This window comes from Phoxinus phoxinus, assembly GCF_949152265.1.
Source record: "Phoxinus phoxinus genome assembly, chromosome: 4".
NCBI lineage: Eukaryota > Metazoa > Chordata > Actinopteri > Cypriniformes > Leuciscidae > Phoxinus > Phoxinus phoxinus.
The window spans coordinates 13843199-13870248 of record NC_136879.1 but is presented as its reverse complement, the minus strand read 5'-3'; the positions used below and the strand labels follow the sequence as shown (position 1 = coordinate 13870248).

Here is a 27050-nt window from a genome sequence, read left to right as displayed (position 1 = left end):
CTTGATGTTATATTCAAAACAAGAGCCCTCTGACACTGAAGCCTTTGCGCCGTGTATAGTGCAAATGTTTCTGAACCTGTGAATATTTGGGTTCAAGTCCAGCCTGCATCATGTCACCTTTACTCTATCCTAATAATTTCCATACTGCATATATGCAACATAAACAGTGAGTGCAGTCCACACAGTAAACCCGAATAAGTTGGCAACTCAAACAATGAGTTTTATAATGAAACCTTTAACATTATAAAAACATTATACACTTCATTTTTCTAGCATTTGCTCTCCCTTTCGGGTGTAGGCGAAGCATGCTGGGAAATAGAAATCCCAGCCCAGTTTCAGTTAAATGTAAGTTTGTCTAAATTAAAAGAAGCAAGTTCATAAAACTCAAAACAAGGAAACAATTCAGATTACTTAAAATGTGTCAGTTTTATGAACTCAAAAGAAAGTTCTAAATACGGTTACACTTTATTTTGATGGTCCCAGACAGATTAGTCTACTACTAATACTCTACTTATACTCTACTAATACTCTATTAAGACTCTACTAATACTCTATTAATACTCTTCTAATAATCTACTAATACTCTACTAATACTCTATTAATACTCTACTAATACTCTATTAATACTCTTCTAATAATCTACTAATACTCTACTAAAACTCTATTAAGCCTCTATTAATACTCTACTAATACTCTATTAATACTCTACTAATACTTTACTAATACTCTATTAATACTCTATTAATACTCCACTAATACTCTATTAATACTCTACTAATACTCTATTAATACTCTACTAATACTCTACTAATACTCTATTAATACCCTAATGATACTCTATTAATACTCTATTAATACTCTACTAATACTCTACTAATACTCTACTAATACTCTACTAATACCCTAATGATACTCTATTAATACTCTATTAATACTCTATTAATACTCTACTAATACTCTACTAATACTCTACTAATACTCTACTAATACACTAATACTCTATTAATACTCTATTAATACTCTACTAATACTCTATTAATACTCTACTAATACACTAATACTCTATTAATACTCTATTAATACTCTACTAATACTCTATTAATACTCTATTGATACTCTATTAATACTCTATTAATACTCTACTAATAATCTAATGAGAGTTAGTTGACATGTAGTTTCAAAGTTATAGTCAACAGAATGTCTAAAGTGGACTATCATTGACTGATTAAAGTACTTGAAGTACTAGATCCAATTTAAGTTGGATCTACTCAAACCAATTAACTATTTTGAGCGTTAGGGTTCATACTGAAAATAATACAGTAATTTCGGATTTTTAAATAAGTTTTATGTAAAAATGTCTTAACATTTCACATCACATCGTGGCGTAGTGTGCTCTTGTTGCATGAGTTGATCATACAGGTATTCTCTGAATGCAGAAAATGTAATGGGTTATTTCAGTATAGTGTGTATTTGTAAGCTTTTCAAACAGCAATAGAATTTATGTAGATTTTTAAAATTATTTTTTAAATGAATTATATTTTACTATTGACTTAATTTACATGTGTACCAATCATTTTATTTTATCCCAAAAAATATTAAATTGAACTTAAATTGCAGTATTTGTTTGCATGACAAAAGCAAACCTCTTCACTCCCAATTACACGCAATTCTCATTATTCTGAGTGATGAACTCACATAGTGTGTCACTGGCCATTGCTTTTGTTGATGTCAAATGCACATTTCTATGGATGTATTGGATTTTTTTTTCCAGTGACGCCTAAAATGTCTCTATATCAGTGTTGTGCAATGTTGTGTAAGCTTTCTTCAACTCCCCAAAAATGTAGAGTTGTTGAAAGATGTACCGCTATGTTCATGAAGCTGCGCATGACAACGTCATCAGTGTACGCCATGCCATTAAAGTGGATCAGATGTGATTAAAGTGTTTACATATCGCACTTAATATCTGCATATACCGCAAATTTTATTCCACGTATGGTATACGATTAGGAGCTTAATCACATCAATTTGATCAAAGTTTTACGTTTACATGTGGTAAAGTTTAATAGCAATAGGTATTGCCTAAATCTCATTATAATCATATTATGAATGCGCAAGTAAACATAGTCAGTAACTGACCTTTCATTAAAACTGGAATAAACAGTTTGTAATGATTTCAAGTGTGATTGTGTGTTGTTTGATGATGATGATGATGATGATGATGGTGAAGATGAAGATGAAGAAGATGATGATGATGATGATGATGATGGTGAAGATGAAGATGAAGATGAAGATGAAGAAGAAGATAATGATGATGATGAAGATGAGGATGAAGATCAGGATGGGATCAGATGACAGATAAATGATATTGTACCATAATATGACGTCAGATGTGACATGAATGCTGAGGATGGCAATGCTCTTGACTGTAACGCTTGTGCTTTCTGTAATGAGACTTTCGTGCCACAGTTTCAGCGTCTCTGATAGGCTTTTCCTGCTGGGCAGGAGTGCTGACGGACGGCCGTCGGCTTGACTGACCCCCGCCTGCTTTAATCAGCTTTGGTTCCCAAATCTAAAAGGTTTTAAAAAAAGCCTCTGAGGATTGTCCCAAAAACAAACACAGAACAACACTTCCCTTAGGAAAGGGCTCGCAGCGTGTGGCTTTGAAGTGAACACCCAAACACACAAGCCTCTATAGGCACCTTCTGAAGAGCTGGACGCTAATAAAGCAGAAACAAAACACAGGCTGTGTGCTGGGTGTATGCATGCGTGTGTGTGTGTGTGTGTGTGTGTGTGTGTGTGTGTGTGTGTGTGTGTGTGTGTGTGTGTGTGTGTGTGTGTGTGTGTGTGTGTGTGTGTGTGTGTGTGTGTGTGTGTGTGTGTGTGTGTAAAGAGAAAGAAGGGAATTGACCGAAAAGACACACCCTGTGCACATTTACACTGCTGAACTCTGTGTGTCTGCAGTATGAGGAAATAAACTGAGAAAGAAAGAAAGAAAATGCTGTTACGTTCAGGAAATAGTTGAAAAGGAGATGTTCAGCAAAATGTCCGAGCTGCTCTGTAATGAAAGTAGCACAAAGCTACTGTACGTCTTCAGAAGGCTGTAGTTGTCTCTTGTCCTTCAGCTTCACTAGTGTAACATGCACCCTTTAAACAATGTGGATTTACTTTTAAACTGTAACATATTTAGATATAAAGTTTAGCCTGTGCAGGATGATGATAATGCATCAGCCAATGTGTTATTATAGGAAATAAATAGAAACATTTGCTAATTTAGTTATTGTTATAGCACAAAATGTTAAATATTATAGTCCCCCTGTGGTGAAAATCCAGCTTTTAATGTTGTTTATATGTCTATGTGGTGTTTTTAATATGCTTTGAGACAAACCATGTGCAGATTTCATAAGTCGACAGCATTGCTGAGTAAATCTGCAGTGAACCAAAGACAGTCTCAAAAACACGGTTTGAAATCGCTGGTGTTTCTGACGTCACACACTACCTTGTAACCAATCAAATCAACGTGTGATCATCAACCAGTGGATCTCTGAGCTGAGTGAGTGAGTGGAGGCGGGGCTCATTTGCATATTCATAGAACCACATATACTAAATTAGGCAAGCGTGTAGAGTTACATTCAAGATATTTTTAATGCATGATACATTTTTCTTCAAGGAATTTCTTTTAAATGTAATTTGGGTGATTTGAGGGATAAAATGATTGACAGGGGGACTATAAGAAGCCCCTCTTGGATAAACTTTTACAGAATGCATAAATTACTTTTGATATAATTCTTATACATTTTTAGATATTCAATATTTAGAATATTTAGAAAGAGTCATTAATGTAATATACTAAATCAGCTATTCTATTTAAAATTGTATTTTGACTATTTAGTACAATAATTGAATAACAGACAAAGCAGAATAAAAAACATCTTCCCCCATGTTACCCTAAATATCTGATAAATATCCCACAGAATTGTTTGACTCCTCAGTTCATCTTGTTGGAGTTATTGACATTCATTATGATAATCATTTCAACCAGCAGTTCAACTGCAGGGAATTAATAATTGCCTTGATTTTAAACTTAATGAATGCTCCTGGTTAGACTTGTATGTTCTGCCAATGACTTTCTTTGGCTGATTTACCATGTAATGTAACACCTCCTCAGCCCATGACAGTTCATCCCTCCATCAGAGGGATCCTCACCTGAGTTTTAGTTCACTTCCTGTTTGTATTCTCACTTCCTGTTTGTAGCTCTATAAGCCATGTGCTTCTCTGAACACATTGAGCAAGCACCAAGCACTTTCTTTCGCCATTGTCTGTTGCTAGTGTTGACACTTTTGCCTGTTTGGATTTACCCTATTGATTGATATTGATCTTGATATTGATATTGGTATTGATTTCTTGTTGTGTGTTGTCGGCCTGTCTTCTACTTCCTGCTAGTGGGGGTGTGAGCTCATAATCTGATTGGCTAGAGACATCACTGTTCATTGGTTAATTAATGAGTGGGGAGTATAAAAGTGTGTAGTAATCTGCTCATACTTTCTCTGGTCGTCTAGAAAAGTCTTTTGCTCAGACTTGTTTTCTTCTAGTTTGTTTATTATTTTTCAACATTCATCGCCCCATTGGATTATTATTTTCTCATTATTGTTTAAATCACTAGACGTGGGGTTATACTCCTGCAAAGGATCGTTTTCTACTTAAATAAATCTTGCAATTCAAACAAGCCATTGATGGTCTTTATGTGGTTGTCGGGGACGAGCTGGCCGTGACATATATTGAGTGGCTCGTCCCGAGGCAGGAATGTTGGTGAGTATGGGAGTATTTTTGTGAATGGTCAACTTTATGAATGGGATAACTCCGGTTCGGCAAAGTGTGTCCAGCTGGGTTGTGTTTTGAACCTTGTCTAATAGACTATGTCCGTCGTCTATTGCCTGTCGTCTTGGACTGTTTGTCTCTTTGACAGTAAAAAACCTCTGCAACGTGGATCCATTACAATGACCGAGTCCTAAATAAACACCATTGTTGTAACAATGTTACGACTTATGAGTGAGCGAGCTGACTGTGACAAGATGGCCGCCAGGTGCGGACGTCGACCTCCATTGGCCAGCAGTGCGGACGAGACATCTAGCCTTTATTATGTATATCTATGCTTTTTGTCGACTCTTTTATAAGTAGTGAGAAATGTTTCTTCGCCTACTTCAGTATATGAGTATGCGATTTGATTTGCAGGCGTTGATTAGCTGGTTCAGGTGTGTGTTTAATTAAGAGTTAGAGATAAAATCTGCCTTCCAGGAACACACTCATGCATTATAATATTGTGTTACTCTTTTGAAAAGTAACTAATTGCATTACCTAGTCACTTTTTATGAAAAGTAATTGGACCATTGAAGGTCAGCAGCAAATACACTGGTTAATAAAGTGAGATTAAATACATAAAGTATATTTATGTAATTTAACAAAAGTGAACGTCGCCTCGTGCTGCCATCTCAAACTAACACTTTCTTTTCTCTTCTCCTCTATATCTATTTTATTTATTTTTACATGACATAGACTAAACTGTGAAGGGTCACAGTTGTGCTGTCCTATTGGTAGTGTAACTGCTTCTGCTTCTATTGTTCTCCTCATTTGTAAGTCGCTTTGGATAAAAGCGTGTAAATGCATGTTCACATTAAACTACAATAATCATCACGTTCACACACAACGCCTCTGCACTTACTCACGATTTCTCTAAACATGGGGACAGCTGTCAGTCAAAAAATGGGAAAACAAAGTGACTTGCGTCACGTATTTGAAAAAGTGACTCAGATATGTTGTGGTATTTTAAAAGTAATGCCTTTCTTTAGTAACTTGATACAAGTAACCCCCGCCCCAACACTGATTATGAGTACTCAACCCAGTCTCACGGCAGTTCGTGATATGGTCACGTAATTTAATCTATTGATTCGTGGCACGGGCACGTTTATTTCGTTATTTTCGTAATTCCAGCACGTTTTTTAAAACTAATGTATTTCAATGGGAAGCATCTTTCGTGATCAAAGCACGATTCTATCTGCCTATCGGGCTGCAGAGAAGCTGTTTAATCAACATTTATTCACGAGATCTTATCATGGTTTATGTATTTATTTTAATTATATTATTTCGTTCTTATTGCCAGGGAAGCTGGATTGCTTTGCTGTTTATTGATATTTTTAAAAAAATATTTTATTAGTAGGAAATCGCGCTGAAGAAGTCTCATTCCGAACACCTCGCGATATTTGGCATCAGTTCACGTGTGCCAGATGTTGGTAAGTAGTCGTAAATACGCTGTCCTAATAATGTTTGATATAATGTATTTTCTGTGTGTCGAAATTAATCAGATTAGCTCAAGTTCAGTCACTGCATTATATCTGTCATCTCAACGGAGGCTTTGCGTTTCATTGCTTTCTATGAAAATGGTTTCTATGGTGATTAAACACTGTCTGTCACGTGATGTGCTATACAGTAGGCCTAGAGTAGACCTTCAATCAGTTAATCATATTCATATCAGGTTTTTAAGTTGTACAATTAGTTCCAAAGTTGTATGTGTAGTAGAAGCACAGTAAAAACAACACCATGCTTTTACCACAGTAACATTAGTTTTACTGTGATAAGTGTAGTAAAAAGACAGTAATCACACAACTTACCATGCTTTTACCACACTATTGGTAGTTTTAATGTGGTACTTATTGTAAATGCACAGTAACCACAACACTAACCATGCTTTTACCTCAGTAACCTTAGTTTTACTGTGATGGGTAGTAAAGGACAGCAATCACAAAACTTACCATGCTTTTACCTCAGTATTGGTAGTTTTAAAGTGATAATTGTTGTAAATTATGCATATTAACCACAACACCTACCATGCTTTTAATGCTTAATAATGTAACATCCAATATTTGTAAGGAAAATCAGTACTTTTTCCTTTAAATAATCCTATATATTATACATAATGATATTTTATTTTCTCTGTTTTCAGCTGAAAAGACCAAAAGGGCCTTTCGAACTCAGTCAGCCCATTATTGTTTGAGGACAAGTAAACGGAGGAGACGGACCTCTGCAAAGACAAATATTCGCAATGGTACGTATGTGTTGGTTTTAACCCTAAATCAAACATTTTATCAAGCATTTGTTGTTTCTTAAACCTGTTCTTACAAAACCCAAAGCCCAATCAGTATGAACAGTCTCAAAGTCTTAATAATTCACAAGATTTAACAAGTTGTCAAATTCGTACGATACTAGTACATATTTGTATACTCGTACATAATCCTGCAGCTTTTACTCCTAGTGCTGTCATTGGCTACTGCCTCAATTCCTGTACATATTTATCGCGACATTTGTAAATCAGTTGCGCCCCTTCTTGGAAAGTAGTCTGATGTCCCACACACTGTCAGAAAGTTTATATTAATTGCATTGTATTCATTAAAATGATTACAAATTGGTTCATGTTCCAATGTCCAATGATACATGATGTCTCTCCACACCTCATAACCTACCTCTGTTTGCAAGAGTGGAAAAGCTAATCTGACTTGTCACATGACATCAGATACTCGATTATTTTGTCGTAATCAGATCAGTTACACTGCTGATAACTGTCCCGTTTGCATGTAAATCATGTTATTTTTAAACGAGTTCATATGATTATTGCTTGCTATTAAAGACATACTTTTATTCATAGAAATGCCAACATATCAGTGAACGTATAACATAAAAATGCTTTTAACATTTAATTATGCAACACTCTTTACAGAAATAAATCCTACAGTTGTATAACTGACTGCTTGCATGTAATGTAATAAAATGACCTTACTTTCTGTATTGCAGGATTACTTTAGATCTCTACAACATCAAACTCAACAGCTCTTTTAAGAGCCAACCCTCACAAGAGCTGCTAGTGATTCGCAGCGGATCTTGCCGTGATCAGCCCTTCCCAGGTAAAGTTTCTAGAATATTTCAATCAGTATTTACTCATCAAATGCTCTCTCCTGAATCGTAAGGTAAATTATAACTGTCTTAATTTATGTTTCAAGAACAATAGTAATTGCACATAGAGTAAGTAGAGACTTTCTTGTTTTACAGCAGAGAAGGAAGACCAGTCCTTATATCAACACAAGCTAATCGAATAAGTCCTTTGTTTCGGGTGAGGAAGGAACATCTGCTGCCCAAAGAAGACAGAAAGGTGCGCGAGTCCATTGGTATGTCTTGTATTGAAACAATGCTGTAATATGTAGTACATAATTTGATTTTGACAATTTTACATTGTACAGGTTATCACTTGGTTTTTGACCAAGTGAAGCTCTTGAAACTAGTGACAGAAGAGTTTGTTGTCTTGAAAAAAATCAAGCATCACTTGCAAAGGCAAAAGAGACCATGCCTTTCTTAAAGATCTTTTAAAATAGGTTGCTGTTGATATGGGTAAAAAATGTTTTGTTCAGTACTTAGCTTATATTATTTGCTGAAATATTATATATATAATATATATATATAAAATACTTCAATGTGTATATTATATAATGTACTGACTGCTGCTTTGTAAATTTAAATCAGGAACGGCCAACTCTGGCCCTTTAGCGTTCTCCTTTTTGAGGTTGAGAGTTTTCCTCCAACCCTAATCGAGCACATATGAAAATCTTCAGCTTTACTTACAATAGGCAGGAGGGTTTGAGGTTGGAGCCAAATCTGCAGGACAGTGGACGCTAAGGGCCAGAGTAGCCCATCACTGCTTAATATATCGCAGAACATAGGCCCCGTTTACACGAAGTGAAGACACAGATATTTCCCTGCGGTTTGGCCTCTCATTTACACGAAAACCGAGTTTTTATCACAGAAAACGATTATTTCTAAGAACTCGGGCCAAAGTGGAGATTTTGGAAAACTTTGTTTGCACGTTTGCATGTAAACTGACGTCACAGTATGTGACTATTTTCGGGATTCTGACTAGCTAACGTCGGCATGAGCTTCTCGTTACACTGCCACCTACAGGTTTGGCATGCTCTGGACGGCATATACACGGGTTCGTGTGCACGATGTTATTTTTTAAAACGAAGAGGGGTGAAACATAGCCATAAAGCTGACATGACTGTCCATTAAACAACTTAATTTGTATTGTTTGTGTTTTTTGCTTTACTTTCAGACCAGGACTGGAGAACGCCTGACAATGGGATGTTGAGACTTCTTCCTCTGGTTGAGAAAAAGCTACACCACATCAGTGATCACATCTTCTGTTCTTCTGTTGTACTGTAGGGTACACCTGAACAAACTGTTTAGACGAGGAAGAAGAACATGAACATGATAGAGACATGTACAGGGAAGAGCAAGAAACCAGTTTAGCTGTGATAATGAATCATTATTTTCCAACACAATATCAAATCTGTTTTCTGTATCATAGGTGACTGAATATGATTCTCTGGCACTCATTTTGTGGCTCAGCAGCTGTGAATGGATTAATATGATGTTAATGTATTTTTGAAAACACATTTTTATTTATCTTGAATCTCATTGTCTTTATGCTACTTTATCAACTTTATGCTGTGTCCTCCAATAAAGTATTGTGTAATAAAGTATGGTGAATATTGTGTATTGAAAGTGGTGTTTGGTACAGTAAAAAAAATATATATATTTGAGAAATGTTAATTTCTTATTTCTTTAGTTTAGTTTAAAACAACTACAATTTTAAATTTTAATTTTAAAACAACTACATGTAATTAATTACCATGATTCTTTTTCTTAGGACATACACATTTAGATCTGGTTAGTGATATTTGGGACAACTATGCAACAAAAGTTGCACATACTTGCATGTATAAGCAGTTTGCAGTGAAATAAAGGGAAGCTATGTGAATAACAAGAGGCTGCAGTGGCTATCTTGCTATAAACACTTCAAGCATAATTGAAGATGATCCATGTTGATCATTCTAGTACATCTACTAGCCTACTGCATTTAAAATGAAAGCATAGACATTACTGATGTCAGGCATATAAGCAGCAATCAGAGGGGGTGAAAAGGAAATGTTGGCAATGTTTTTTTGTTGTTTTACTGAATGGTGCATTATTCCTGTGTAATAGTAATAGTGTGTGTAGATTGTACTGCACTTCCACCCCCAAGGGCCCAGCAACGGCCCCCAGAAGAGCAAAAAACTGCACATTTCAAATGGCTGTAACTCACAGTCCGGTTAGTGTATCAAAGAGAAAATCAGCAGGACAACTGCTTATGCTATGTTTACCAAATACTGTTGTGCACAGTTTTCTGACTTATACGGAAAGCTGGCATAAAGGTTATTTTTAAAGTACTCACAGTAAATTATCAAATTTGAGCCTGTCCCTCATATATGTCATAAACGTTTGCACAATGAACAAATTTAGATATCCAGTTGTCCATTAAAGTTATTCTTTATTTAACATTTATTGTTTCATTACTGAACGTTTTAAACTACATTACCCAGATATCTTTGTCATTCTATCAATGGAACAGGAAACATTGTCCTGTAGTTCATTGAAATGAGCAGACATGCTTAGGGTTAGGGTAGGGATCTCAGTAAAGGAGCAATTTCTCACAACATAGAGACACTTTATAGTTAACTTTATGTATAACTAACGCAATAATAACACCAAAACATGCTTTGTAACATGAAGCGCCGTTTTATATGGGTTAAACGATAGTCCAATCACAGCGAGCTCTGCGATAAAGTCACAGCCAATAACAACCCAGCTGAACAGATGCGTCACACTTACTTGCCCATTTATGGTAAATGATGACAGATCTCTTCTGTTTCCGGCTGTAGGGATAGATACCTTAAATATTTAATATTTGGGCTGTAATGTATTCATTCTAATTAAATTATAAAATCACATTTAAAAACAAGACTCCTCTGTGTGGTTACCATCCAAAAACGAGATCACATGATCAATGACACAAATGTTTATATTTGATTAGACTGATTCATAATTACATTTGAAAGATAAACTTTTTTCTAAGCAATGGCCTACAGCAGGGGTAGTTTTGCAGTATTTTAATTAAAGATAATTACATATACTAAAGTGCTTCTAACATTTACAGCGTATGTATAGTATATCAAAGGTATATATCAATTATATTCAAATAAATGTAACAAAATCACAATGAATGCACACAATTTTGAAAGCATATTCCAATATTTAATGTCAAACTGTTTAAAAGACAAATTTAGTGCCAAACCTACTGCACAACAGTATAAAAATCAGTTAATTATATATAAAAAAAAATATCCAGATACAGGGGCAATCTATTATAGTGACACATACAGTAACGTTAAAAAAATCGCTATGATGAAGTTACATTTTTACAAACCAAGAGATGAGATTCAACTTTGTTATGTGAAAATATATTTGTTTCTTCGCTTTAAAGAACAAATAGGCAAAAATGTAAGCACAACATTTTACATTCTCAACTTTAATTCTATATCCCTGTGATTATTGGTCACTTTTATTGTAACTAAATGAAAGGCAACTTAAAATAGTTAATGATTATAAACGTCAGTAAGAAAATGCTTCAATAAAATACATTCACGGGTATATTACATTTACATTAACCAGGTAGTGATATAATGATACCATAGATGTAGTTATGGTGGACATTTACTATAGTGACCACTGTAATAAAATGTTTAATGAAGCTAAATGTAAGACATGAAGTCCATCTAAATGTAAAGGTAACAAACTCAGAATAATGTCCAGTATGTCAAGTGTGTCATTTCTGTAATATTCTTTCAGCACCAATAAGATTTCCATAAATATTGATTGTTTTCTCTATCTTCAATTGTTCGGACAAACACCTGCTATATACACTTGCAGAAATATACATGTGTCTATTGCATCATGAAGTCACTGCATGACTAGAACTAATGGATGGCAATGAATATGTCCTTTAGCAAAACACCTGATGCACACTGACGCTTCTTTGATGAAGGGATTAGGCAGACATCAAGTACAGTTTATGAAGCTGAAAAGAGAAAACAAAATGCTTTAACAATATGGAAAAAAGATAAATCACTATTTTCAATATTGGTTCTGCATATATCAAAGAGATCCTGAGGAGGAGTGGGACTTCACATGAAGACTTTCAGAAACTGTGACAGAGCAAAGGGTGCACCTCGCTGGACACATCCGACGCATGCCCAAACAACACCACCCAAAGACAGTGATGAAGTGGACACCACCAGGAGGATGCAGGAGAGAGGGAAGACCAAGGAAGACATGGAGACAGATGTTTCACGAAGACCTGAAGAATGTCAGTGTCCCATGGGAAGATGTGAAGAACTTGGCCACGGATCGAATACGTTGGAGGACACTTTGTTGCCCAATGTGCCCAGCACAGGACTTGATGATGATGTTGGGAGTTTATCCATAACTGTGGGATATATTTCTGTAAAGAGTGTTGCATAATTAAATGTTAAAAGCATTTTTATGTTATACGTTCACTGATATGTGGGCATTTCTATGAATAAAAGTATGTCTTTAATAGCAAGCAATAATCATATGAACTTGTTTAAAAATAACATGATTTACATGCAAACGGGACAGTTATCAGCAGTGTAACTGATCTGATTACGACAAAATAATCGAGTATCTGATGTCATGTGACAAGTCAGATTAGCTTTTCCACTCTTGCAAACAGAGGTAGGTTATGAGGTGTGGAGAGACATCATGTATCATTGGACATTGGAACATGAACAGACAGGGACCAATTTGTAATCATTTTAATGAATACAATGCAATTAATATAAACTTTCTGACAGTGTGTGGGACATCAGACTACTTTCCAAGAAGGGGCGCAACTGATTTACAAATGTCGCGATAAATATGTACAGGAATTGAGGCAGTAGCCAATGACAGCACTAGGAGTAAAAGCTGCAGGATTATGTACGAGTATACAAATATGTACTAGTATCGTACGAATTTGACAACTTGTTAAATCTTGTGAATTATTAAGACTTTGAGACTGTTCATACTGATTGGGCTTTGGGTTTTGTAAGAACAGGTTTAAGAAACAACAAATGCTTGATAAAATGTTTGATTTAGGGTTAAAACCAACACATACGTACCATTGCGAATATTTGTCTTTGCAGAGGTCCGTCTCCTCCGTTTACTTGTCCTCAAACAATAATGGGCTGACTGAGTTCGAAAGGCCCTTTTGGTCTTTTCAGCTGAAAACAGAGAAAATAAAATATCATTATGTATAATATATAGGATTATTTAAAGGAAAAAGTACTGATTTTCCTTACAAATATTGGATGTTACAATATTAAGCATTAAAAGCATGGTAGGTGTTGTGGTTAATATGCATAATTTACAACAATTATCACTTTAAAACTACCAATACTGAGGTAAAAGCATGGTAAGTTTTGTGATTGCTGTCCTTTACTACCCATCACAGTAAAACTAAGGTTACTGAGGTAAAAGCATGGTTAGTGTTGTGGTCACTGTGCATTTACAATAAGTACCACATTAAAACTACCAATAGTGTGGTAAAAGCATGGTAAGTTGTGTGATTACTGTCTTTTTACTACACTTATCACAGTAAAACTAATGTTACTGTGGTAAAAGCATGGTGTTGTTTTTACTGTGCTTCTACTACACATACAACTTTGGAACTAATTGTACAACTTAAAAACCTGATATGAATATGATTAACTGATTGAAGGTCTACTCTAGGCCTACTGTATAGCACATCACGTGACAGACAGTGTTTAATCACCATAGAAACCATTTTCATAGAAAGCAATGAAACGCAAAGCCTCCGTGGAGATGACAGATATAATGCAGTGACTGAACTTGAGCTAATCTGATTAATTTCGACACACAGAAAATACATTATATCAAACATTATTAGGACAGCGTATTTACGACTACTTACCAACATCTGGCACACGTGAACTGATGCCAAATATCGCGAGGTGTTCTGAATGAGACTTCTTCAGCGCGATTTCCTACTAATAAAATATTTTTTTAAAATATCAATAAACAGCAAAGCAATCCAGCTTCCCTGGCAATAAGAACGAAATAATATAATTAAAATAAATACATAAACCATGATAAGATCTCGTGAATAAATGTTGATTAAACAGCTTCTCTACTGCAGCCCGATAGGCAGATAGAATCGTGCTTTGATCACGAAAGATGCTTCCCATTGAAACACATTAGTTTAAAAAACGTGCTGGAATTACGAAAATAACGAAATAAACGTGCCCGTGCCACGAATCAATAGATTAAATTACGTGACCATATCACGAACTGCCGTGAGACTGGGTTGTTTCTATCAAACTGACAGAAGCTTAATTAATTAATAGCTAAATAAAAATCGGAACTGCTGTTTATTTACAGTTTTTCTCAATTGTTTAGACACAATTACTGGTACTTGAGACACAATGACCACAACATGTAAACTCATTCACCAACCATCTGAACGTTCTGCTAAACCACAAGCACAACTCCTGCTTTACACTCAAACTGCAGCTCTAAAACACACTTTCTTCACAACACTGCACACAATTTTCATGCAGAAAATCTCTTGTTTTCACAAGGAACACACTGCCATTCACATGTGCACCGACTCATCACATGATCAAACACCGTCACACAGTTTTACAGTGAGCAATCAGAGCTTTAGCATAAAGGGCAACAGGAGCTCTTCTGTGGAGCAATGGAGGCCAACAGTAGATTTATTATTTTATTATAACTGTATACAGTAAATTATTCTGTTGTTTTGAATGTAGCACTGTGCATCTTTGTGTTGATGTACATTTTTTTTGTGGGGAAAATAAAATATATTTGTTACCGTGTATTTGTGAGTATAAAAACAATATTCTCAAATATTTTACAACACACTTATGTAAGTACTGTCTGTAATACAGAAACACTGAACAAAAAAAGGCTTAAGTCATTATGATGAATGGAGAAGAAGTGTTTTACATTGAGCACATCAGTGTTCAACTGGTTCTTATAAACGTATATTCATATGATGGTTTGTGTGTGTCATTAGAAAACAAAATACCATTTTGAGAAGAAATAACATTGTTTTGAATGTAAAGTTTAATTTTGCAGGAGAATTGAGGGGTTTTGCCCATTATGTGTGTGTGTGTTTTTTGATTTGTGTGTAGTTCAGAGAATATGAGGCATGCTTTCAGAAAGTGTGTGTAAACAATCGAGAAAAACTGTAATTAGGAAGTGACGTGGCACTGATGGGCTGAGCCCCGGATGTCATCTTTATATCTATAGGACCATCTTCATCTTCATCTTCATCCTCATCTTCTTCTTCTTCTTCTTCTTCAGAGAGCCGAAGCCTGATCCGCCAAACTCAAGAGCCAGGCCGGATTACCCACTCCAGTGAAACTTTAGCCCCGTTTCAAAGAGACCGGCAGGGATTAGACAATTACCCGTTAATGCTCTCATCTGCCAAGAGTCCACAGCAAACAGTCCTCATCTGGGCCCGATTACACACACAAACACACACACAAACACTCTTAAAGTATCACTCTACAAGAGAAACAGCCATTGCCTTCACACACTCGCACACACTGCAAACACTGAAGACACAGATCGGGATATCCATCTCGCGGTGGTCGATGTGTGCATGTTGTCAGTCTGTGGAGTATCGGGAAGTGTGAGCACAGAAATATAACCGGCACACACACTAAACCCATCACCTGGTGTCTGTAAAACATGTATTCTCTTATTATCGACTTCATACACAAGTAAAACGTTCTACTCTAAAAAATGCTGGGTTGTTTCAACCCAATTTTGGGTCAAATATGGACAAACCCAGCCATTGGGTTAAATTTTTAAATTACATTTTTAACCCAACGTTTGGGGTTTGTCCATATTTGACCCAAAATTGGGTTGAAACAACCCAGCATTTTTTAGAGTGGGTTTGCTGTTACTGTTTTTTTGTTATTATAATTATTATTATTCAAAATCCCTTACCCGGTACTAACATTTCTGATTGCCTATTGCTCTATAGCAATTATAAACACTTTATGTTTTAAACTTCCAGGTTTTGAAAGTCTAGAAACTTTGAAACGTGCTTTAAACTGCCTTACAACCTTCAATATTGCCTAAATACCCTTCAAAGTTCAACACTTTTCCCCATAATTTTTAACAAGGCTGTCAAACAGTGTGTTTTCCTTAGTTATTATTATTAGCCTTACGCAAAAACCATATAAGTCTGTCCTGCGACGTGCACATCACTGAACACGAGTCTTGTGAGTGAAAGCATGAGTTCAGAGAAACGAGGAGCATGTCGAGGGTTTGGAGAGACCCGAGGACACAGAATGATTGAGGGATGTGGTGAATAAAGGAGAGAGGTGATGTGTCTGAGGCAGGTTTTCAATCCGTTTCCCTGCGGATTTGAAGACGTCCTGTTTTACTTTTCCTTTCCTGCAGGAAGCTACTCCACACTGTGTGCAAAGACCTCACACACACACACACACACACACACACACACACCATTTCAATCACATGTGCAAATAAATAAGAGCACTTATAACCAGATGCACACTTACTTCACAAACACATTTTTCTCACAACTTGCTTGAATGAATCAGTGATCTTTGTCACACGGTTCATTGTTTTGAACTTTCATTCTGTATTAAACGTTTGTCCGTTTTTTCACACCTATCTATGATTTCCGAGACACTTTTAGCAGAGAGAAAGCTCCATGAATTATTAAGAGGAAAATTAATGCATGGGAGATGAGGAGATGAGGTGTCATGGCTGCATGAACGTCTCTTGTTGTCGTGGAGACATGATGCGATAAGATCTCCCATGATTCATAGCCACCCACATGTAGTCTTTTGTAGTGTGGTACGTGGTTGCTTGGCAACGGCAGGTCATGGGGGTGTCGGGTAAAGACAGAATTATACCTGCAGTTTCTGCTCCATTAACTTTGAGGATTTAAACATGTCAACTGTCACTTTCCCTTCATGCGTGTAAACGCATCTGTGTGTCACTAACTATATCCGTGTTAGCGCAGTGTTATGAAGTGTGTATCAGAAAAAAGTAAATTGAGTGTGTGTGTGTGTGTGTGTGTGTGTGTGTGTGTGTGTGTGTGTGTGTGTGTGTGTGTGTGTGTGTGTGTGTGTGTGTGTGTGTGTGTGTGTGTGTGTGTGTGTGTGTGTGTGTTCCTTTGATGATGTCCACCTGTCACAGTAGGAGCAGGAGAACATCCCTCCGTCTTAATCCCTCTTTCCGTTCCTCCATTTTCTCATCTCCGCACTCTTCCCTGTCTGTCTGTCTGTCTGTCTGTCTGTCTGTCTGTCTGTCCTCCCAAAGGAGGAAATTATGTTTGGTGATCATTGATCTTATTTAAAGGAAAAGCTAGTAAACATTACATTTGTTTAGCTTTCTACTTTATGTAAGACTTTAGCTGAGCTCAATTTAATAGGAAAATAATACACTACTGAAAATAAATGTTAAACATACGTTTATAGCCTACGGTGTTTAAATGCACAAACAAAAAATGTGTTATAAGTGTCATGTAAATGCATTAACCCGATTTTCATAACCGGATTAAGCGATGTATTTATCAGAATATTGGGTTAGAGACTTATTTCTAGGAACATATATAGCCTAAATTAACTAAATTATTAACTTTTTTACAACAAAAATGAAGCATCACTGAATTTACTTAAGCTGGACTGTGAGGCTATTTTCTTCTAGATCTGCAGAAACACACTTGGTTGGATTATTTTATCTCTGTAAAGCTGCTTTGAAACAATATGTAATGTAAAAAGCACTGTGTAAATAAAGGTGACTTGATTTGACTTGAGTCCTTCTTTACGCTCACTTACACTTGTGTTATTGTACTTGTTTATTTGCTAAAACACATCATAATTAATGGCAAGACTTACAGTTTATTCAGATTTCTGTATGCATTACTGACATGTCTTTACTTTAAACCAGAATAAACCTTAATGAAAAGGTCAAAGCATTGGAGAAGTGATGATCTATGTAACTTTATGATCTGCTTTTGATGATGATGTGACAGGATTAACAACAGTTTATCACAGGAATAACATGTAGCCTACTCACTATTTAAATTATTGTGTGTGTGTGTGTGTGTGTGTGTGTGTGTGTGTGTGTGTGTGTGTGTGTGTGTGTGTGTGTGTGTGTGTGTGTTTGTGTGTGTGTGTGTGTGTGTGTGTGTGTGTGTGTGTGTGTGTGTGTGTGTGTGTGTGTGTGTGTGTGTGTGTGTACTTTTTGTCTTTCAAAGTATATTAAGCGCATTACAAACTTCTGCATACATTTCTATCCTCTTTCTCCTTCTCCTCCCTCTTCCTTCCTTCCCTCTCTCCCCACACACACACACACACACACACACTCGCGGGTCTCCTCCTCGGTGAGCCTAGCAGAGCATGGATGTTGTTCACACCTGAAAGAGCATTTGTATTGCTATCTTTGTAAATCTGTGGCTCGTGTTGGGGCTGACAAACCTGGTGAGTTTTTATAACTAAATATTGTGTATATTTATTTGCACAATTAAAACGCAAGTAAAACATGCTTGGTGGAAAATATGTGATTTTTGGTCATTATTTTCGTAGATATTTTATTAAACAAAATGGTTGTTTAGCTTATTAAGGTTAAAATTAGTGAAGGTTAAAATTAAATGTATGTTTAAAACGATTATACTCCTAAAATATCATGACAGGCTTTTTGTTCTCCAGCTGAATTTTCTTAAACTTAATTGTTTATAAAGAACTTAAAAAAATGGAGAATATATTTTCAATATAGCCTAATTCGCATAGATTTGTGATGATGGTTTTTTGTTCAAAGAAACATATGAGACAGGCTCGTTATTTTGTATTATTAAAGAACATTGGTAATTGTTGCATAATATGCAGGCGTGTGACGCTAACAGCGATGACCAATGAGTTCAACTCACTCATTTCCACAACCATAATAACTTCAGCTAAGATTGTCTTATTAATGTCCTCAGAAGAAAATACCCTACTTAACACGTTTTACTTTAATCATTTTGTTATGGAGTTATTTAATGTGTGTGCAGATTTTAGCAGAATTAACTGGTTAACGGCGCACTGGGTTTTGGGAAGTGAATTTGTGGAACTTAAAAAGGAAAGACAAAAAAAATACTTTATAACATTTCACTTTTCAATTCCGACAATTTTTCCAACACCGTGGGAAATTGAATCATGCTATATATATGTGTGTTATCTAATTTATATTTTAAGGGTGGTTGTATATTTTATATTAGGCCTATATTATATTATATATTTAAACTATAGTATAACTTATATAGCCTATGCTGAGATCTTAATTTACGTCGTAGCCTTTTAACATGCACTGCTCAAACTACCGCTTCAGAGCATCTCAGGTCAAACAGTGCTGAAGAAAGCTCATAATAATCCAAAACTATATATCCTTAACGCAAAAATAAATAACAATCATAACAATAATACATTCATCAAATAAAATAAATACATAATAAGTGAAAATGTATGAACTGTGAAGATGAAGATTATTCATGAAGATTATAAATGTGTAATTAAGTTTATGCTGACACACATGATTTGGATAAGTCTGCGGGTATCATGGACACACAAGGACAAGTAATCTAAATCTGGTGTGTTGAATAGCTAGGCAAGTGGCCAAAAGGAATTAAAAACCTGGCAGCCACTGACCTGTGAAAAATCATAACCCATGTTTTAACAAACACACCATACACATGCACGCGGAAAAGTACACCGACGCAACCACACACTGTGAACTGTCGCATATTATTATTATTAGTTTGGTTGGTTAAGGTAACAAGTGTAAAAGCATTAGCCATACGGCCAAAACGTTTTGAGAAATGAATTTCATTATTAATAGCCTAAGTATGCTGTTATTACGATTAGTAGTAGTAATGTAGCCTATAATCAACTTTAACTCTTTTAAATATTCACGTGCGTGGCATGCACACGTGAATTATTAAATGTTTTATTCTCGGTTATTGGTATTTTGCCATAATCAGTTAATATGAATAAAGAGGGGGAAATCCGTCTAATTTGCGTAATTAGCCTACGTAATTATAGAGTAATTTACTTAGGGATATTTGTCATGCTATAGGCCTATATTTACCTGTGCTTTTGGGGAATAACGTGGTAAGTAGGCTATCTCAGGAAACCAGTCATGCTCAAATTGTTTGGTGCTGGAAGATGCAAGTATGCAAGGCTACATATTGACTTTTTTTTTTAGATGTAGCCTACATTTAAATGCATAGCATACACACTCCGAATTGGTCTGGCTGCATAATGGAGGTATATTGTGGAGCAACATTCACCAAAACACACATTAGTGATCAGTCGTAATTGGTCCCATTTTCTTGACAAACACTTAAATGCTAACTTACTAAAAATATGCTTTAAATTTAATAAAACTGTTCCCAGAAATTTGGGAATAACTCACGAAATAGCTATACAATAATGTAAAACAAGTATGAGCCAAATACAAGAGTGATATAAGTCACATGACACTGAAGAAAAATCCCTAAAGATAAATTAAAACGGTCCATTTAAAGGAACATAGCAGGAATATTGTAAATAATAAGTTAGTTCTAAATAATGTACATATTGGTCTGTAATAATTAGTTTTTCTATTTGTATTTTGAGACTGGTTTGACCGCGTACGGCTCCTGCACCTGTTATATGAACTAATTATGTCTTCCAAAACTGTGTCGGTTTCCAGTTGTTGCTTCAGTTGACGTGCTGAGAGACAGAGTTCAGAATTTACAGGCTATGAAGCTAAATAGATGAATCGCTGTCGAAGCATAGGCTACGAATCAGGAAGCGTTATGCCCTACCGCATCCAATATGTGTGAATGTGAGAGAGTGTGTGTGAGGAAAAGAGAAGGCGGGCTTATACGGAGAAACCAAACCACAATTTGCCCTCCTTCTCCAGGAGTCTCTAGTTGAGGAGAAACTCCGAAGCGCGCGAGCTTTCTGACATTAAGCTGCACACATACACAACATAAAGAACGAAACATTTGTATAAAAAACTCTCTCTTCACATGATAGTTTCGACTGTCATCCACAGAAGACTGGTTAGCATTGCTGAGCTGTTTTTATTAGTCCACGGTTTTGTTTTGGTGCAGGTCTGCGCGCGCAATGATGGCCACATTCCCAGGCCCTGAGGATAGCGGCATGATCCTCATGGACACTACCTCGAGCTCAGCGGAGAAAGACCGGACAAAAGACGAACCTCCTCCGGAGAAGGGACCGGACAAATCCGACCCCACACAGAAACCACCGTACTCCTACGTGGCGTTAATCGCGATGGCGATCCGCGAGAGCTCGGAAAAGCGTCTCACGCTGTCCGGTATCTACCAGTACATCATCAGTAAGTTCCCTTTCTACGAGAAGAACAAGAAAGGATGGCAGAACAGCATCCGACACAACCTGTCTCTCAACGAGTGCTTTATTAAGGTGCCTCGGGAGGGGGGTGGCGAGCGGAAGGGTAACTACTGGACCCTGGACCCGGCGTGCGAGGACATGTTCGAGAAGGGCAACTACCGGAGACGACGGCGCATGAAGAGACCGTTCAGGCCTCCACCGACTCACTTCCAGCCTGGCAAGTCTCTGTTCGGCGGAGACGGGTACGGTTACCTCTCCCCGCCCAAATACCTGCAGTCCGGGTTTATCAATAACTCATGGTCTCCCGCGCCTATGACATACACCTCCTGTCAGATGAGCGGCGGGAGCGTGAGTCCCGTTAATGTGAAAGGCTTGACCGCGCCGTCCTCGTACAACCCGTACTCGCGCGTGCAGAGCATAGGTCTCCCGGGCATGGTGAACTCTTACAACGGCATGAGCCACCATCATCACCACCACCACCACACGCTCCCTCACGCGCAGCAGCTGAGCCCCGCGACGGCGGCTCCTCCTCCGGTGTCCGGCGGCAACGGGACGGGGCTTCAGTTCGCCTGCGCGCGCCAGCCCGCGGAACTCTCCATGATGCACTGCTCCTACTGGGACCACGAGAGCAAACACTCCGCACTGCACGCGCGGATCGATATATAGCTCGGGCGTCGCGAGACCAGAGACAGATCAATACTGTACTCGCTAGAGACTATACAAACAAGGTCAAGCGATCTCAAAAAACACATTTCATAAATTGTGCGGGGTCTAGGGACTTATAAGAAGGAGACACTTTCACTGGAGCCTCGAATTATGGAAGCACGGGTGTCCTGCCCGATGCAAGGTTTCATATTTTTGTGTTTTGAATGTGTATAAACTGTTCATTCATATAAGAAGATGGCCAGATCATCGAAGGTTTATCATCGTCATGGAATTACAAATCATGTTTACCTGAATCCGTTCGCAACATTCTGTCAATGACTTTGGAGTGAAGTATTGGGTTCTGAACCCTTTTCCCAATTCATTTCTTTTTTATTGTCTTTGCTTTTGAATGTTTATGGATGCAGTGGAGCTCTGGACAGGTAGATAACAGACACAACATGTACACCTGTGTTTTGGCCTCTTGAATCCGTCATTAAGGGTCTCGTAGGGGTCAGAGCACGTGACTGCCAGTTTGGACTGTTTTGTATGTACTTTGTAAAAAAAAATTAAATAATTTTAATGTCTATGACACATTGGGACCATGTTTAACTAGCACTTTTCAGTCTTTTTTTAAATAGATCTACTTTTTATTCTTTAATAAACTCTGTCAACATGACACTGATTTTGGATTTTATAATTTATATGCTAGGCTACATAATTCTGCACGTATTATTATTATTATGATTATATAACAAGATTAGCTATTTGAGTACTGTAACTGTTTAGCCAAATACATTTCTGGCCTTCCACTAATATTTTATCGTGTGTAATAGACTTCGTGTTCATACAGGCATTAATATAGAGTTTTATGCGAGATAATTTAGCCGTATGTATGAAAATAGTTTCCAAATATAGGACTACGTCGAAAATAGTTTCTAAAAATCACTCTCCTTCTAAAGTTTCTCGTGTAAAAATAGTCAATTTTATGCGAATACATATTAAGTAACATTGGGCCTATATGAGGAAAAATTGCGTCAACTTAAGACAAATTATTTAACCAATTTGTTCATATTTAGACCTGTCAAATCAATGTATTGGAAATTATTGGTCGCATCATGGTGTCAACAGCTTTTTTACATGTCGCCTATTTCATATGAATAATTTCCGCCTTTTATTTTGTGTTTTTAAAAATCATTTGACTAGAAGTAGGCCTACACAGTTGCTTTAAAATACAGTGTGCATTTATTAATTACTTACAGTGAATAATATGGTAATACAGAATGATAATACAGAATATCACATCTGAAAAACTTGTTTTATTTTATCAAAGCCCAATACTAGTTACAACTATATAAAATGTATGTTTTTGTACGATTCAATTTTCCATAAAGAAAAATATACGCAAACATTAAAATAACATATTTAAAAAACTGTCCTTAATTACATTATCAAAAAAATTACATAACAGCTAATGTTTAATAAATCTCAGATCATCTACATTGAAATAATTAGCAATGTATCCTAATGGAACTTTAGTAAATATATTTTAGGATAATGTTTGCTAACAACGAAAGTTTGTTTGCGCGCGAGGCTGAACGGCTGTAATAGGCCTATAACGTTAAGTAAAAAGTGTTTTATAATAATAGATTAGGCCTAGGCTATATAGCGGACTTGTTGAGTTAATTATAAAGATCGTTATTTGAGTATCGAATATTTGAACATTACATTGATAAAACGCTGAAGACATGATTCATTTTTAACAAAAAACAATAAGGTGAAAAAACATTTACTGAGAAGTTGGTTTTCATTGTTTGAATGTAGGCTATCCATATGAATATTCTTTATTATATTTTACTTTTTTTAATTAACATTTTCTTAGATATTTGGACGCTCGGCTTATTATTGAGCGTTCATATTTCCCCGGTCATGTCCTCTCCAGGTGTGCGTCACACAATGCGCCCGCATGCAGGATACACACGCGCGCTCATGCAGGGCCAGTGAGGGGCCCTTGTGTGTGTGTCCCAAAAACCGCGTCGGGGAATGTTGTCACAAAATAACTCTACTCCTTAAATATATTTAGTGGGGTTGTTCACAGGTGTATTGTTCACCCCTTAAGGCAGTTCATCTACAGGACACATGTATAGGCCTATAGAATATAGTACACTCTAAAAAATGCTGGGTTGTTTCAACCCAATTTTGGGTAAAATATGGACAAACCCAGCCTTTGGGTTAAATTTTTACATTACATTTTTAACCCAAAGTTTGGGTTTGTCCATATTTTACCCAAAATTGGGTTGAAACAACCCAGCATTTTTTAGAGTGTATATTCACACAAATGCTTTTCATTTCATTGAGTTTCCTTGAGTTGGCTATATATATATAGGCCTATACATGTGTCCATATATATATATATATATATATATATATATATATATATATATATATATATATATATATATATATATATATAATTTATTTTAGCCTTTCCTATATCTGCAATAATTTAGAAACCAATTAGTAGGCCTATTATATTCTAAAAATACAATATCTTATATAATAATAATACTAATCATCATCATAATTGAGAGTTTGAGTTAATGAAGTGTTAAATTATGAATTGCTTGTCATTTTAACTTAATTTGGCTTTGTACGGTTTGCTTAAAGTTATAGGCCTATTAATTTATTTATTTTTTAGGGGTGGATAGCATAGATTCTTGTGATTATTTCGTACAGATTATTACAACCTATATTTACACAATCGCTGCACGATTAATCAGTGAGCAGCGTTTCCCAAAAGTGATGATCGTCCTTGACCTGCTAGATGAGACGGACACCTGCAGCCCCCTGCAGGACAACTGCAACATTACATCAAACCCCTTAAACATGTCACACCTTTACAAAATATGCATTATTATTCTATTTACATTTGTTTAAATCAATCATAAAATTATTTCAGATTTTTTTTTATATATATATATATATATACATATATATATGACTAGATAACTTAATTCGCCTACTCGGGTTAATAATAGGCCTAAGCTACACTGATTTCAGTGAACATAGTCTACAAACAAATTGGTATGATTGTTGCATAACATGAAATTCAGAGGAAGTGTGTATCTGATTTAAGGGGGAAATTAACCAATGGCTCTGCAGTCTGATAAAAAAAACCGTGAGAAACACGTCAATGAATCTCGTTAATTGCGCAGGGAATAGATCGTTGCGTACAAAATCAATAACACAATTATAGCCAATTCATAGGCAGATTAAACCTATATTAGATCATAATAAATAAATAAAAATACTTTAATCTTTTATATAAATTAAATGACAGGCCTATTTATCCCGGTATGGAAAAAGCCGCGTTATTAACGCACGTCATGATGACAGTCGGAGACTCTTAATAAATCTTGAAGCAAACAACACCTCGGCCTGAAATATTGCATATCCATTCCCTGCGAACTTCAGTTGTCTGCTTTGTTCGTAGCAATAGGCTATTATTAGTCTGAAATCAGTGTATGCCTAATTATTTACCATTTAATTTAGCCTGTATGCCTACTTTAAGATAGCATTAAGTTTAAAGAAAGTATTTGTGCCACATAATGTGCTCTATAGGACTCGGTGTAGTGGTTGCTTTAGATGATGAGATGAATGATGAGCTCTGCTGGAGGATAGCGGCCGTTCCTGAACCATTTCCTAAAGAAGAGGCTTCCACACACTCGCGCGGGGGATTGTGGGATTCATCGTCCAGCTCAGTTCAGCTCTGATATAATGGTGTCAATAGGCAGATCAATAAGTCCCCAACTAGCAAACCAAAGGCGACAGTGGCAAGGAACCAAAAGTCGCGCGCGCGTGCGTGTGTGTGTGCGTGTTTGTGTGTATGTGTACAGGTTTATATTACATTGGGACCGTGTGAGTAAGTGTAAGATTTTTCTATACAATTTAATTTGGAATTTAAATGTTTCAGAAACAACAGTTGTTACGACATGCACTTCATTTTAATTAATTCTGAATTAAGGATAGATTGCATCCTTGTTATGAGGTCGTGGGTTTGTTGCGGACCCATTAAAATCAAACCAGACGAATGTGGACATATTCTTTGATCATATATATTGCGTTTGACGCAGAGGCGCGGCAGAACACACGCACGCGCGCGTGTTAATGTCGCGCTCACAGCTCCGCGAGTGTGTGTGTGCTGGTCCTGAGGTTTCCTCTGGCTGACCTGGCCTCTGGTGTCAACACAGGTTGTCGGTTTCCCAGTGCTCGGGCACACAATTGAATTCCCAAGATTCTTAGGAAAGGTTTAAACTGGACCGCAGTGGTTTGCACGAGCGCACCTCACCCCGCGCGCGCCCATTGAACGGAGGAGAGGGGTCAGCTGTGTTTGCCACGCACAGGAACATAGCCAAAGATTTGATTTGCACAAAATCCGGCCATTGTTACGAAGCACATGATTTTTGTCTGAATCCAAAATAATTTGGTCAGTTGAGCTGAGTGATTTCATTTTATCATTTTCCTCCTTTTACATTTGGACATGGAGTGAAGATTCACCCTGCGTGTTGTTTTCTGTTATTGGCTTTGATGAACAATAGATGACACTATAAGCATGCCAGAATTATTATTGGGGTGTATTATGATACACCACAGTCGTTTATAAATAGGAAATATACACACAATTTTGTATGGGCGACCTCTTCGCCCGAGAAAGGACATGCAGATGTCCATAATTCTGTTCAAAATGGTCAGCTAAAAATAAGTGATGTGTCATTTTCCTGTAGAAGATGATGAAAGATTAGAGACCTCAGAATGACCCCGGGTTGCCAAGGTCACTCAGATGTTACCATGCATTTGTATATTATTTAACATTATGCATGCCAGATTTTATTTTATTTTATTTTTTTATAATCAATTTAATGTAATCATGACATCTTTAAATATCTCTCTGTTAGAAGAGTTAATAAAGTCACATTTATTAATAGCACGTTTTACAATATAGTATATTTACAC

At 36.6% G+C, this 27050-nt stretch overlaps 1 protein-coding gene and 2 long non-coding RNA genes across 4 annotated transcripts; 2 read left to right on the top strand and 1 right to left on the bottom strand.

The window, feature by feature from the left end:
- The first annotated feature begins 6180 nt into the window (after positions 1-6180).
- LOC306997390 lies at positions 6181-9614 on the top strand. 2 transcript variants are annotated; one of them, XR_013797361.1, is made up of 4 exons: positions 6181-7096; positions 7840-7949; positions 8098-8210; positions 9149-9614. It is a non-coding gene; the product is annotated as an uncharacterized lncRNA (long non-coding RNA). The 2 variants fall into 2 exon arrangements; XR_013797362.1 differs by having other exon boundaries at positions 8095-8210; positions 9149-9613.
- A 2667-nt stretch (positions 9615-12281) lies between these two features.
- Positions 12282-14043, bottom strand: LOC306996486. Its single transcript, XR_013797099.1, has 3 exons — positions 13907-14043; positions 13095-13196; positions 12282-12415 (listed from the first exon to the last, which is right to left on the bottom strand). It is a non-coding gene; the product is annotated as an uncharacterized lncRNA (long non-coding RNA).
- A 4318-nt stretch (positions 14044-18361) lies between these two features.
- On the top strand, positions 18362-22715 carry foxl2a (forkhead box L2a). The gene is made up of 2 exons (XM_079610270.1): positions 18362-18482; positions 21137-22715. The coding sequence occupies exon 2, from the start codon at positions 21150-21152 to the stop codon at positions 22059-22061; it is 912 nt and encodes a 303-aa protein (XP_079466396.1). The 5' UTR covers positions 18362-18482; positions 21137-21149; the 3' UTR covers positions 22062-22715.
- The last annotated feature ends 4335 nt before the right edge of the window (positions 22716-27050 follow it).

Excerpts from the sequence above, each read along its gene's own strand:
- foxl2a (XM_079610270.1), top strand. The coding sequence starts at position 21,150 with ATGATGGCCACATTCCCAGGCCCTGAGGATAGCGGCATGATCCTCATG.